The sequence below is a fragment of the Micrasema longulum genome, unplaced genomic scaffold, assembly GCF_059751315.1.
Source record: "Micrasema longulum isolate JH-2025_06_02 unplaced genomic scaffold, ASM5975131v1 h1tg000725l, whole genome shotgun sequence".
NCBI lineage: Eukaryota > Metazoa > Arthropoda > Insecta > Trichoptera > Brachycentridae > Micrasema > Micrasema longulum.
Genome location: NW_028277921.1, coordinates 1,537,450 through 1,551,129, shown reverse-complemented (window position 1 = coordinate 1,551,129; position 13,680 = coordinate 1,537,450). Strand labels below are relative to the sequence as shown.

Sequence of the window (13,680 nt, the reverse complement as noted above, 5' to 3'; positions counted from 1 at the left end):
GCGCTAAAAACAAATGCGTTTCCCGCGATATTCGGTTTCTCTTTTCAATTAATTGCCCCATCATTATGTGGTAAACAAAACGAAACGCGCTATGGCTTTATTTTTAGTTTCAAATCGGTTTATTTAAAATATTTAACTATACAGCTAAGAATTATTGCAAATACGTAAAGTTCTAACAACCTGCGCAAGTTAAAAAGAATGGTGATCCGCCAAACACATCATTTAATATAATATATTTTAACGTTTCGTATTACTGAAAAAAAAGCAATTCTTGGGTACCTTCTTGGGACAGGCGTTTTCGATTGTCCCCACCACCGATTTTTAATATTTTTTTACAAGCCGTCTTTTGAAGGGCTTTATTTTTTATTAAAAGTATCCGAAATGTACAAAACTATTCATATACTTATAAAAAAAATACAATTAGAGATATGGGATTGTTGTGCATTTAAATAATTAGCTATTGTATTGCCATTGTCTAATATATTTTTAAGTTCCTCCCTTAATACTTTGTATTTCTGACTGTAGTTTTTATATCTTTTATTAATTTCATTACAAGAAATAATTCTCTTTAAGTTTATTGTCCTGTTGTTTTTAATTTTGAAATGAAGATAGCACTAATTGAATGAAGTTATACAGAAAGCAGCTAGCCATAGAAAAGTAAAACTGAGATAATAGCACTTTTGTGAAAAAAGTGAATTATGAAATTTACACAACAGTTGGAATGTTTTTGACTTGAACAAACGATAAACAATGAATACATAAGTTTTTTTTTAATTACAAACAAGAATCTTATTATGTATTTGACCAGTTTTAATGATTTTTAAAGTATCGTAAGATTTTTCTAGTGCTGTGGGTGTTTTCTGCAAATTGACAACTTTTTCCGAAGGTGATTAATACAGTTTTTTTTGTATGAAAGCGGTCTGGTTGTTTTTAGCAGAACATAGAATTGAGCTTACTGCACCCGGTAACATTAATATCTCATTTTTCCGAAATTGTGAACTGGCTGCTTTCTGCATTACGTTCAATTGTTCTAGGTCTCGTACATATATTCCGTGACGTAGAAACATATATAATATTTTTGTAGTTCAAAATTATGTTGAAGTATTATAGTATTTAGAAATTCTTCAGAAAAAACATTCGAATCGATTCCTCAGTAATTTAGATGGATTATCGTGTGATGTTTTATCACCCCCCCCCCCCCCCGATGGATTGCTCAGATGCCCGAGTATATTCACTGTTGTTATTCGCACACGATAACGGTTTTACAATATAAATGGCGGATGGTGTAATGTAAAGTAGAGATGCCCGGGAATGAATTTGACAGGAAGGTATGCAGGTAGGTATGATAATAATCAGCTCGTTATTACCCCGCGACCTTATTGTAATGTTTCGCAAGGTCATCAGCTGTCCGTGATGCTTCGGTGATTTAATAACAATTTACCGATATTCATAAAATTATGCAGCTGTGAAGGCGTTCATTTAATGATCAGAATTTAGCTGCGCATTTTGAGATCCATTACTTATAAACACTTCACACTTGTATCAAGTTTATCCAAAATGAGTGCAACAATTTAACATTTGGCTTTATTTGTCTTCTTTGTAAAAATTTACCTAAAAAATAAATTAAATCATTATATAAATGCAGTATGAAAATACAACGAATTTATTAAAAATAAACGTCAAATATAACAGCTTAGAAAAAAAAAAAAAAAACTTTTTTGAGCTGTATTTTTTAAATAATTTTAAGTTATTTAATTTATTTTCATTTATTTATTCAGATATTTAGAACATTACAGGAAAAAGACCCAATTCATTCTAAATACAATAATAGATCACAAATTACAGTAGATATTTATGTTATTAACATAATATAACAAAATGTAAAAAGAAAAATTAAAAGTTAGAAAGGCCCACTGTCGTGAAATATGTCGGCATCCGAGGCGATGCGATTAAGTAGCAAGATTGCTCTACCAACCGGCATACCCATTGGCAGTTTGGTTCTGCATTGCGGTAGGTAAAACAATCGATGCTGTCTTTGTCGAAGATAGTTATCAGGTACGAACAGACCTACATCCATCAGAATTTCTGAGTTATGTATGCGACCACCGATCACCTGGAAAAAGTGAACACCCAAATGAACGTCCCTCCTCCTCCATAATTAACAATACAAGAGGACTCGCCTTGTGGTATAATGGTCAGGGCGTTTGCCTACCACGCAAGAGGTCTCGGGTTCGATTGCTGACATGGTTGATAGGAAATATTTATTTTAAGTTGAGTTTTCACACTGGAGCATTTCATAGTCCCTAGACTGGTACCTGAAGCGTAAGACTGATCATCTTACCTTCATATAACAAAAAATATTAAGATACGCTGCAGTTGGTGTACCAATGCAGTGCCCTATGCACCATTAAGTGCGGAAAGGGAATGATGATGATGAAGAATTAAGATTTTTTTTTAAAATTGCTTGTATTTCTTTTATCACGTACTTTTTTTTTTTATAAACAACGACACATTTATTAACCTTTATAAGATATTTTTGAGACAAGAATATAAAAGTCGGGGTATTTACAACGCGTAGGACCTGTCTTGCCTCGTTTTATTGGTCACTTTACGCACTGTGTAACATTTATAATTCTGTCCAGGTTTGAACATCCATTTTTTTCGATCCTTCCATATCCTGATTTTTTCAAGTTAAAGAGCTGAAACCATTATTGGTGAGGATAAAATTCACCTGACTGATTTTTTTCACCAACTAGGCAAGGCCTGAATTTTTTTCAATTTTTGAAGACAAGGATTGGTTTTTACCCCCGAGAGAGTTATTAAGATAAACATAATATAAACATTATGTAAGGCTGAGACAAGCATTATCGACAAAATCGAGAAAGGAGCTCTGCGCTGGTTTGGACATCTAGAACGTATGGACAGCGAAAGAACGGCTAAGAATATTTACAATGCGAATGTTGATGGACGCAGAAATAGAGGAAGACCGAAAAAGACATGGCATGACCAAATCCAAATCCAACAAATACTTAAAGATGGACATGTCAAAAGTCGGAATAATCGGCGCGCGTGCATGAGATGTATGAATGTAGAGGAAGCGAGATCTGTATGCAACGATGTGGCGTTCTATCTTCTCTGCCTACCCTTACGAGGAAACGGCGTGATGGTTTGATGTTGTTGTTATTTAATATATAACAACAGAGACGGAAAACATTTCCGGGGCTTGGGATGCCCATAAACGTGACTTTATTTTTTTCTTCAATAAGACAGGTTCTCAGAAATACAAAACATTACCTTAGCGAGCAGTTTAATTTGCTTATTAGGAATTTCACCATTATTTTGTAAATTCAGAATTAATTCAAGAAAAGCGACATAACACACCTGCATGATGGCATAACTAATTTCATACGCGGGTTACCATAAAACACATTAAATACTACGACTCGGGCCTTGAAATATACTCCGTAGAAGATTACTTCAATTTTTTTATTCTCCAGTTAAACGACCGCACGATGACTTGAACGCTATCATAATAAATATATTGTACGGAGTGTTTGGTAGAGGGTGGAACAAAAAAAAGTGGATAGAGGGGGGCATTTGAAATAAATCTTCTCTGGCCCTTTTCTAAATATCACCGATTTTTCTTAATGTTTTTTTTCATGTTTTGATTGTATTTTTCCAGGCTTTGGCATATTTGTTTTTTTTACGAACTTTTTTAATCACTGAAAATAAATATTAGTTTACAAAACACGGTTTTTATCTTGTTTTTATTTATTTTTGATTTGAAATTAATTAATTTACTCTTCCGGATTACATTAATTTAACAAAATAATTTGTAATTTTGAATTCAAACTCTATTGTTAATAATGTTATAATATCTTCAACATCTTTTGTAAAGGTTGTCTGATTCGTTTGTTTAGTTTTGTTTAGAAGTTTATTGTACAATTTCAGTCACTGGTTTTGACTGTCCTTGTCTCATTTTAAAATTTTGTATGTGATATAATGTCCGTGTTTACTACATCAGTGGCTAATTTATACATATGTTGTCAAGATTCTAGTTGAAAAAGTTCAGTTTCATTTAATTGTTCAGTTTGCCAAAAGAGTTTTTTAGTTACTGTTAGATAAGGTCATATACTTAGTTTAATAATTTATTTTGCGCGGTCTTTGTAGTCTGTTTATGCCATATCGGTTTCATGTTCCCCTTAACGTACAGTGGAACCTAGATATAAGAGACCTAGTCATAAGAAAAACCCTTTTGAAAGAGAGCTGGCTTCAGGTCCCGTCATTTTACCCCCGAAAACCACTGTAAAAGAGAGCGGGGAAAACTCAGAATAAGAGAATTGTTCTATCTGAACTGACCTCCATATAAGAGAGACCCGAAACCGTGACCTCTTTAAAAGAGCTTTTGGTTTGGAGATAAAGTCGCAGCGTCACTGCTTGTGCACGTGCTGATAAGTTCTGACAGGTTGTTATGTACATGCACCAGAGTACAAAATCTCAATACAATTTGTTTGATGCACATATGTATATGTATGTCCTTATGTACCCCTTAATCTAATACATACATACATTATGTCATGTACTTTCGTTTTTTTGTACCTCCAGTATATATGTACATACATCATAAGAATACGAAGCCGAGTGATGTTTGTAGACCTTTGTAAAAGAAAGCATTGATAAAAGAGACCTTTTTATAGGAGAAAAATGTCCCGGTTCCTTGGGCTTTCTTGTATCCAGGTTTGACTGTATAATATATAAAATACATATATATTAAAAAAAACAACTCGAAGCTTTGCGCTGCATTAAATAACACTAAAATGGATCAAATGGGTACTACATGTAATATAAACTACTTGAAATAAAGGTTTAATTTTAATTAGGGTTAAATACTTCAGAAGGACATTTTAGATTAATGAATTCCATTGATAGTTGCAAGTTGCAAAGTAAAGAAGAGATACATTTTACAAATGAAATCTTTTTTCCTATTTCCTTTTCATTGCATAAAAAAACATGAAAAAAAAAGGTTTAAAAAAATGGTGACATTTTGAAAAGGGACACTAGAGCAAATTAGTTCCCAATGCCCCCCTTTGTTCATTATTTTTCTACCCTCGATCAAACACTCTGTATAGTGCAGAAATTTTGAATAATATGTGTTTTTAAAATTCGTGACAAAGACATTAACTAGGTTCGAGAAACTATGGATGTAGAACGGAAGGCGCTATTAGGTAGGGTGTAGGTAGGAGGTAGGAGGGAGCAGAAAATAAGGTTTTATTACTTCGGTTGCTTTGCGTGTTTAGACACGCGTCAAGAAAAAAAACAATCTGGATTACGTGTTTTATTGTTTTATTAAAAACAGAAATGTTTTGTTAGCTCGCTTGTGTTTAGCAGCGAACCAATCAACTCTTTCTTCCCACATACTGTCCATTCAAATCTTTAATAACCTCTGCTTTATGTGTGCGTAACAATAAAGTTTCATATAATATTGAATATTGAATCCGTTCAACATCGATTTTTAAGAAAGATAGGCTGGAGGTTGGGCTTATCCAGAGACCTATATACGAATAATGAGTTAGAAACTACCTTGAATATATCTTTTCTTCAAGACCGTCGAAATAAATCCGACCTTATAGTCCTATTTAAAATTCTCAACTCACTCTTTGATGCGCCTGAACTACTGAGCTCAGTAAAATTAAATATTCCAACTAGAAACCTCAGACAAAACTTACTCTTTCATACCGATATCCATAAAACTAACTATGGTTTTCATTCCCCTATGCCCAGAATTCTTAGGTCTGCCAACAAAGATACCAGTCTTGATTTCTTTGATAACAAGTTGTCTTCTTTCAAACGATCACTGAATCAAATTCAATTATAAACACATCTCTCCCGCTTCCACTCCCACAAAGTCTACTATAAACCATTGAGTCTTTCTAATTTTTTTAATGATAATTTTCTATGTATAAATGTGTCCATAAAAATGCCCATTGGGCGTATATATAAATAAATAAAATAAGATACAAATCATTCTAGTGTGCCCGCTAACACAAACGAAATTTGTTTACTTGGTTCACCGACAGGCACTAACACATAACACACAAAATTAATCATTCGGATGCATGTACCTACATTATTTTATTCTAAGCCTAAAATTTGAAATCAACATCTTGCACCTATATCTAAAAATAATTGAAGCATATATAAATACTGTTGACTTAATGCACTGTCAGTATAACCTCAATATACCAAATGATATATTAAAAAATTTCAACTTGTATTTGTTTAGTTCGAGCTTCAAACAACAATAACCTTTATTTAATTTTGAATTTTTGCCAAATCTTGTAATACGTCATTCTGGTTTAAAGCCCTCCATTGTATTCTCGGGATGATAGGACTAGATAATTATATATTTTTTGTTAATTTATGTTATTTATTAAGGGCATCAGTGGCGCACCAAACATTTTTGGGGGTTTTAGATTTTGTAGATATATTACGTAGGTGACTATTTTATAGATAAATAGTAAACAGTTAACATTGATTTAATATTTGGTGGCACAAGCGTATTTTCACAATATGCCAAAGCAGTTGAAGTATATTTTGGCCAACGGTCTTGCAATTGCTCTGTACAAGTTTTACTTTCAGATCATCGAAAGTACTGACCTATTAAGTCACTTCTATAAAACGTTACCAGAGACGGGATACTTAACTTCTCTAATATCTCTATCTGCCTCGGATGCTCTACCGACATGTCATCTCTGGCGCCATATGACATATGACCGAATTTAACCAATAAGTGACACCGAAACTTTACTCCTCGTTCCTTGATTAATTAAAATTTTAAAATTTTCTATTTCATATTTAAAGTAGACTTCTGTGATAAAAAGCCGCCACACCAAAATGATTAAAGTTTGAATTAATCTTAATTAAAACCAAAAATGTAAGCGCGAACATGATTATATGACATTTGATAGTTTCTAAGACGGTGTAGTTAACTTTCCGAATATCTCTATATATATATATATAGAGATATTCGGAAAGTTAACTATTCGTATTACAAATCTGGTTCTATTAAGATCTCGATACGTGCTCTCAGAAAGATATAAAAAAAAAAAAATTGTAAGTGGCACTATGTTTACAGTTAGATGCTGCTATATGTTACTAGGGCAGCATCTTGCTACATTATCTCTGCATTTATCCGTTCGTTTTCAAACTGACGGTTATATTAGAATTCAGTTACAATGAGATTAAATTATTTTATTAATTATTAACCCTTTGATTTTTTTTTTTGTGGCAACTAAAACGTTAAGTTGAACTGTTGGCAATAAACTTTGAAATCCAACCAATAGTGACTTTTGTTTTCGATATCCTTCTTTAACATTATTAATAAAACGCCATTAAAAGTCAACCCTCGTGCTATTATTTGAAGAAATTACCGATTACTTGTAAACATATAAATAAAATTCCAAAATGTCCAGTGCATAATGACTAATATAAAATTGCTCTACTATGATTACGTGCATGAAAATGATTTTTTTAATTTATCTGAAATTCATGTCACATTTGTAAACCTTTCCCTTACTGTCCCAAAAATATCCGCGCGTTAGGGTGTTGTGTGGTCATTACACATGCAAAAAATAAGAAAATTGAAATCAGAAAAATGTCATATTCATAGGCAATTGCTTCAAATATTTATGTTTAATGTCAAAAGTGATAATATTTTAACTAAAGCTCGTAGCGTGAGCGATAGAACCGCCCCTGACGAAAGTCAAAGAACAACTAATTAGCGTCTAGGAGAAGTAACTATTAGATACTTTGCTCTTTGCGCTTGTAATGCGTAAAATAATTGTCTCCCTCGGTCCCGAATATACCTGTACTATCGAAAGTGAGACGTAAAGAGTGTGTTAGGCGATTATATATTAGGATTACTCTTTTACTGCGTATTCCGCAACATGCAACACGTTAGTAAACTTTCTATTGTATTAGTGATTTATCTCCGATTTGCGTTAAAATGGTTTTCTGTTCCCAATAAGCAATAATTATTTGATAAAACCATATTTTAACCTACACCTAAATATATAACGGAGGAATACAGAAAATCTCAACCCATGATTTATTATATTTATGGAGATATAAAAGTTATTAGATGCAATGTGTACTAGCTACATATCACCGGGAAAGGAGTTATATTTTGAGAGGGAGGGGGGTATTGACCCCCAACCACCCCTCCTCCACTCGAGTGCGCCACTGTGGGGCATCGTGCTTAAGTTGTCAAATAGCCGGCATTTATTTCGACAAAATTGAGATATGATTTACGCGTAATATTCCCGATAACATTGATTAATACCTTTTCAAGTATAACCGGTTTACCATAGAGTAAACGGTTAAGAAGTAAAATATTAAATAATAGGATAGCAAGCACGAATGTAAGCAACACATTATATTGATGAGTTCAAGGTCAGAAATGATCATAACTAATTTATTTTGACCGTGCAGTATCTTTGGCCATTGTCATAAATTAGATTGAATAAAAAAAACATTTTTTTTAGTAAGCCATGTCTGTATTGTTACATTGGGTTCATACTTTCAAATATTTAATCAATAACCGCGGCACCGTCAAACGAAAACGTCTTCACACTTCGATGTCGAAAATTGTTCTGATGAAGTTAATACGCTCATAATAAATCGAGGTGTGTACTTACGTTGTAAAAATGGTATCAATTGGAAAATAATTTAGATCGTGTGTGAGCTTTGCTATATTCGTCGGAGGTGTTGAGAACAAATGCGTTTTAGTTCAAAGGCACTTACTTCAAATCAAGGATGAATCGTGAGAAATGAGTTAACAAATTTATCCCACACTGTCAGTTTACGTATGTGCAGTATTAGTTAAGTTCATTAATTTGCATGCCAAATAATATGTAAACAAAATACTATTTCGGACAAACAAAAGACGAATAGCCGTACACAGAAAAACACAGTTAAAGTAAACATTCCATATTTGATTTTCAGCTGGTAAATTTGAAAGTTGATTTAATTTATGAATACTCAGCCGCGGGTTTATGAAATCATCGAAGTGTGATATATCAATTTAAATATCAACTGCATATGATTTATTTTTGCAAAAAAGTTGAAAATGTTTGAATTATGTAATTATAAAATATCAGCAGAATATACTACATGTATTATGTAAATGTCACGTGGAGGTGATTGGTATTCGTAATAAACTATGAGTCACCAAACACTTGTCAAAATAAAATTAATAGCTCATATTTAAACATCTGCATACATACAATAACAATGTAAAAATACTTCTAAACGGAGAGGGAAATATTTATATTGGCAGAGAAGATTAAGGCATAACAATCTTAGTCATCAAAATAAAACACTTAGCATTAATTGTGGTGTTTTTTAACTAATTATGGATTTCGCAGATTTGGTGTAGAGTTTCACCGAGTTGCACAGTTTGAACCCGTGCGGTCCGAGCAAATTCTCTGCAAGGTTTCGGCTATCCGTTTAAATGGCAGGTAATTAATTAATCACCCTGATAAAGGCCAAAAAGAATTAACAATATCAAATATTTGTCGTTGCAATTGAAAATTACCAAATTTGTTTATTTTATTTTATCACTCTAAATTTTCACCATCATCATTCCCTTTTACACACATAATGGTGCATAGGACCCTGCATCGGTACACCGATTGCAGCGTATCTTGATCATTTTTGTTGCATGAAGGTAATATGATCACACCGTTTCCCCGTAGGGGTAGGCAGAGAAAAAATAATGCCATATCACTCTGTCTTTGCATACAGACCTCGCTTCCTCTACATTCATACATCTTCTCATGCGCGCACGCTGATTATTTCTACTCTTGACATGTTCATCTTCAAGTATTTGATGGACTTGATCGTGCCATGTCTTTCTTGGTCTTCCTCGTTTTTTGCATCCATCAACATTCGCATCGTAGATCCTTTTAGCCGTTCTTTCGTTGTCCATTCGCTCTACATTTCCAAACCAACGCACCACCCATTTCTTGATTCTGTCGCTATTCTAGTGTAAAAACCCCTTTTTAAATAAATATTTCATATCAACCATGTCGGGAATCAAACTCGAGACTACTTGCATGGTAGGCAAACGCGGTGACCATTTAATATTTTACATTGAAATATTTAATAGTCCCTGGACTAGCATCTAAAGCTTGAAAGTAAAATGATCAAATTGATCATTTTACTTTCAAGTTAAAAATATTAAGTTAAGCTGTGTTACTAATGCAGTGCCCTATGCATCACCAGATGCGAATAAGGGAATGATGGTTGATCATTTAAATGAGGATTTAAAAAGTAGAACATACAACTTGAGTGTACTTCTTCAAGTGCCAATATATCACTGAAATTCTAGAATCATACATGTTTAGTAAATTTTAGAAGCGAGGATCAGAAAAATGACAAGAACTTTGATTTTACCTTCTCATGGCCTCCAGTTCAGATAATCTCTGCCTCTCCTTGGACTCTGCTTCCCTCGAGAGCTTTTCAGCGAGTCTCCTCCTTTCAATCTGTCTTACTGTACTCTGGAAGGTGAACCTTTTGCCTTTAGTGCGAGGCTTCGACTGAAAAATACATTTCACCTGTTGAATATTACGCGACATAAAAAAAACCTATAGAATACAAATATTTTTTTTAAAGCTTAATTTTTTAAGAATGTTTTACAAGTAATCAATACAAAAAAATGTATTTTTAATATTTTTGATTTATTTTGTACCCACACGTTATTTAAATATATTTTAAACATGCTGAATTAGATCTCTCAAAATAAGATTAACAATATGCATATATTGATTTCAATGAGGAACTTCAGCCCTACGAGAAATTGGATACAAACAATGTTTTCTAGCGCGCGGTAAAAATTAGAGCATTAAAAATAATATAATAATAAAAACGCACTACTTTGAATGACGTCAATGGTTCATATGAACCATCCAATAATGTGAGAGCTTTGAAGGATATCCGGTTTGGTCACTGTAAACAAACCAATTGGAAGAACTATCATAGAACAACCTTTGACGTCACACGCGGAGTTATTTCAGAAATACAAAATTTTAATAAATTATAGCGCAGATAAATATTTAAAAAAAAATTGGCTTAGTTTAATATTCCATTAACAAATAAAAAAAGAAAAAAAGACACTGAACTTCCTCATTAAAACAACAATTATGTTAAATTTAAGGCACATAATACGCAATCAAAGTATATTTTTCTTCTAAAAAATAATTAAATATAATGTACAAAACGAAACCGTAGTTATTTACTCTAAACGATAAAAAATGTAATTATATATAAAAAAAAGAATTATTCTAGTTGATCAAAAGATAATGCAAAAAAATCGTTTATTGACTGCATAATATTTGTGATAATATTGATGATGTTTTTGTACAATCTGTTTATTTGTAGTTTAAATAAATAATTGATAATAATTACAGTCAAGTTACGACGAAAAGGAAAACTCACAATCGTATTGACAATCCGCTGTATTGATTAATTATTTTATTGACACTGCTCGGGGGCAAAGTTGGAATAGTTAGTCGAGAGCAGAAGACCAAGTGCGACTGACAACTACCGTGAAGGCTTCTCAACAAGTGAGAATACCCAACAGTCGCTCTTCAGGCTCGGCTTAGTCAATGACGCCATTTTCCTTTTCCGTCCGCGGCCAGGGCTACTCAACTCCACTCCGCTTAGATTACACGTATTATGTAAGCTGTTAATTACAGTTCTCTTTGTTGATCGTTGAACTGCTCGCTCATTTGCGAAAACGAAAGTTTCAATTGTGCGAGCTATCTCACCCGCAATTAATAACGCTAGAAATTAGTATGCGCTCTTGCTGTGAACTTTTTAGACATTTTCCGAGAAATTGGGAAATTTGCGTTTACGCGATCATCGTTGTTTTTATACGTTTAGCTGCGAACGCTCAACAATAAAACCTGTTGTGGGCTAATAAAAGCGTGTGAAAAAAAGGAATCATTCATTTCCTAATATCAAGATACACAGACTTATAATAAATAAAATTACGATAAAACTTTTATAAATATTATGAAATCTTACATCGCAGTACATCAGGTAAAATGGTTACCTATAAAAAAATGAATTAGTTTTTTTATTCTGCCGTTTATTCTTTATTATAGTATATATTGTAATAAGAGTTGTTTGAATGTATTTTTTAAACGTTAAAATAATTTAAATTGCATAGAAAGTAATGTGTTTCAAGGGAATTTTTGTACACAAATAATTTTCAAGTTTTTATTTTAGATAATCAATGTCCGTCTATATTCGGTTTGATCTTAAAAGTAAGACATTGCTTAACATTTAGAGTTCTACGCTATGTAGCAATTTTGAGTTTATGTCAACTTGTAAAATAATTTTAGTATATCTCCGATTTGTTTTAGTTTACAAATTTTTTATTTTATTAAGAAACGATTTCGCATTTTTAAAAATAAATCGATTTCGCATTTATTTTTTATCAAATTATGAACGGTAAAAATATTTCGTCCCCCATTCGCACCGCATTGGTGCAAAGGACACTACATCGGCACACAAAGTGCGGCGTATCTTGATCCTCTGTTACATAAAGCTAAGGTTATCTGATGATTTCTAAAACTTCAAGGACAGTAAAATATTTCAGTGTAAAATCACCTTTTCCAACTATATTTGAGATCCACTTTTCCAGGAATTGAATCATAATTATGATAGGCAAACGTGTCAACCACTACACTACGAGGTGTACTTATCCCCACTTGATTTCCTTTTTTAGATTTTTTGTCTGAATGTAGCCGTTGAATCGGAAACACTCGTTAAGGGTTCTGGTTTTATTTCACATATACAACTGTATTGAAATTTATTGCAACAGAGAGGGAAAACATTTTTAAGAAGGGAGTAATATATCATTGGCTCGTAGTGGCCACTTTACACACTGTGTAACATTCACCGTTCTGCCTATATTTAAACATCCACATTTTCTTAACTCCTCCATTTATTGACTTTAGAACTGTATTCCTTAAAATGCGAAATGTTTGGCTTAGCATAACTCACATGAATAGAAAATACAGTGACAATCCAGAGACAATTGTTAACATTTTTTCATAGTTCTTCGGTAGTGTGTACGATCCTACGGCGCACTCATATATACTCGTACATTTGACTGAAATCGTTTATTATTTAAACTTGCATAATCGTACATGCTTCATAAACCCTAACAATATTAAACGAAGAATTTGGAAACTTCACTGTAAGAAGTCCTCAGGTCCAGGCAATATTCCTAATATTTTCATAGTGTGTGTATGCTCAAACTGCTCCCCTTTCTAAATTGTTTAATAGTTCGCTATCATCAGGACGCTTTCCAGTCTTGAAAAAAAAATTCTACCTTACACCTATTTTTAAGAAGGTCGACAGAGGTGATGTATTAAACCAGCGCCTAATCTCTATCTTATCGGCATAACCAAAACTTTTTTAGTCGCTTGTGTTGGAAGCTATCCATCCTGAACTATCTAAAGTGATATCAAATACCCAACATGGGTTTTTTCAGGGTAGGTCTACAAGATCCAATTTATTAATTTACCAAAATTTTATTTTCCAAGGTACGGCAAGTAAATAACAGAGCGATTCCAGATGGAAGTGTTGATAGACTGAATTCAGTAAGGC

At 33.0% G+C, this 13,680-nt stretch overlaps 1 protein-coding gene across 7 annotated transcripts in view; it reads right to left on the bottom strand.

The window, feature by feature from the left end:
• Positions 1-13,680, bottom strand: part of LOC148279403 (uncharacterized) — a 197,390-nt gene that overhangs the window by 11,741 nt on the left and 171,969 nt on the right. For all 7 annotated transcript variants that reach the window (XM_088229982.1, XM_088229986.1, XM_088229985.1 and 4 more), the window contains exon 13: positions 10,456-10,598. In XM_088229982.1, coding sequence (XP_088086108.1) covers positions 10,456-10,598 — 143 coding nt within the window. The remainder of the gene's footprint in view (positions 1-10,455; positions 10,599-13,680) is intronic.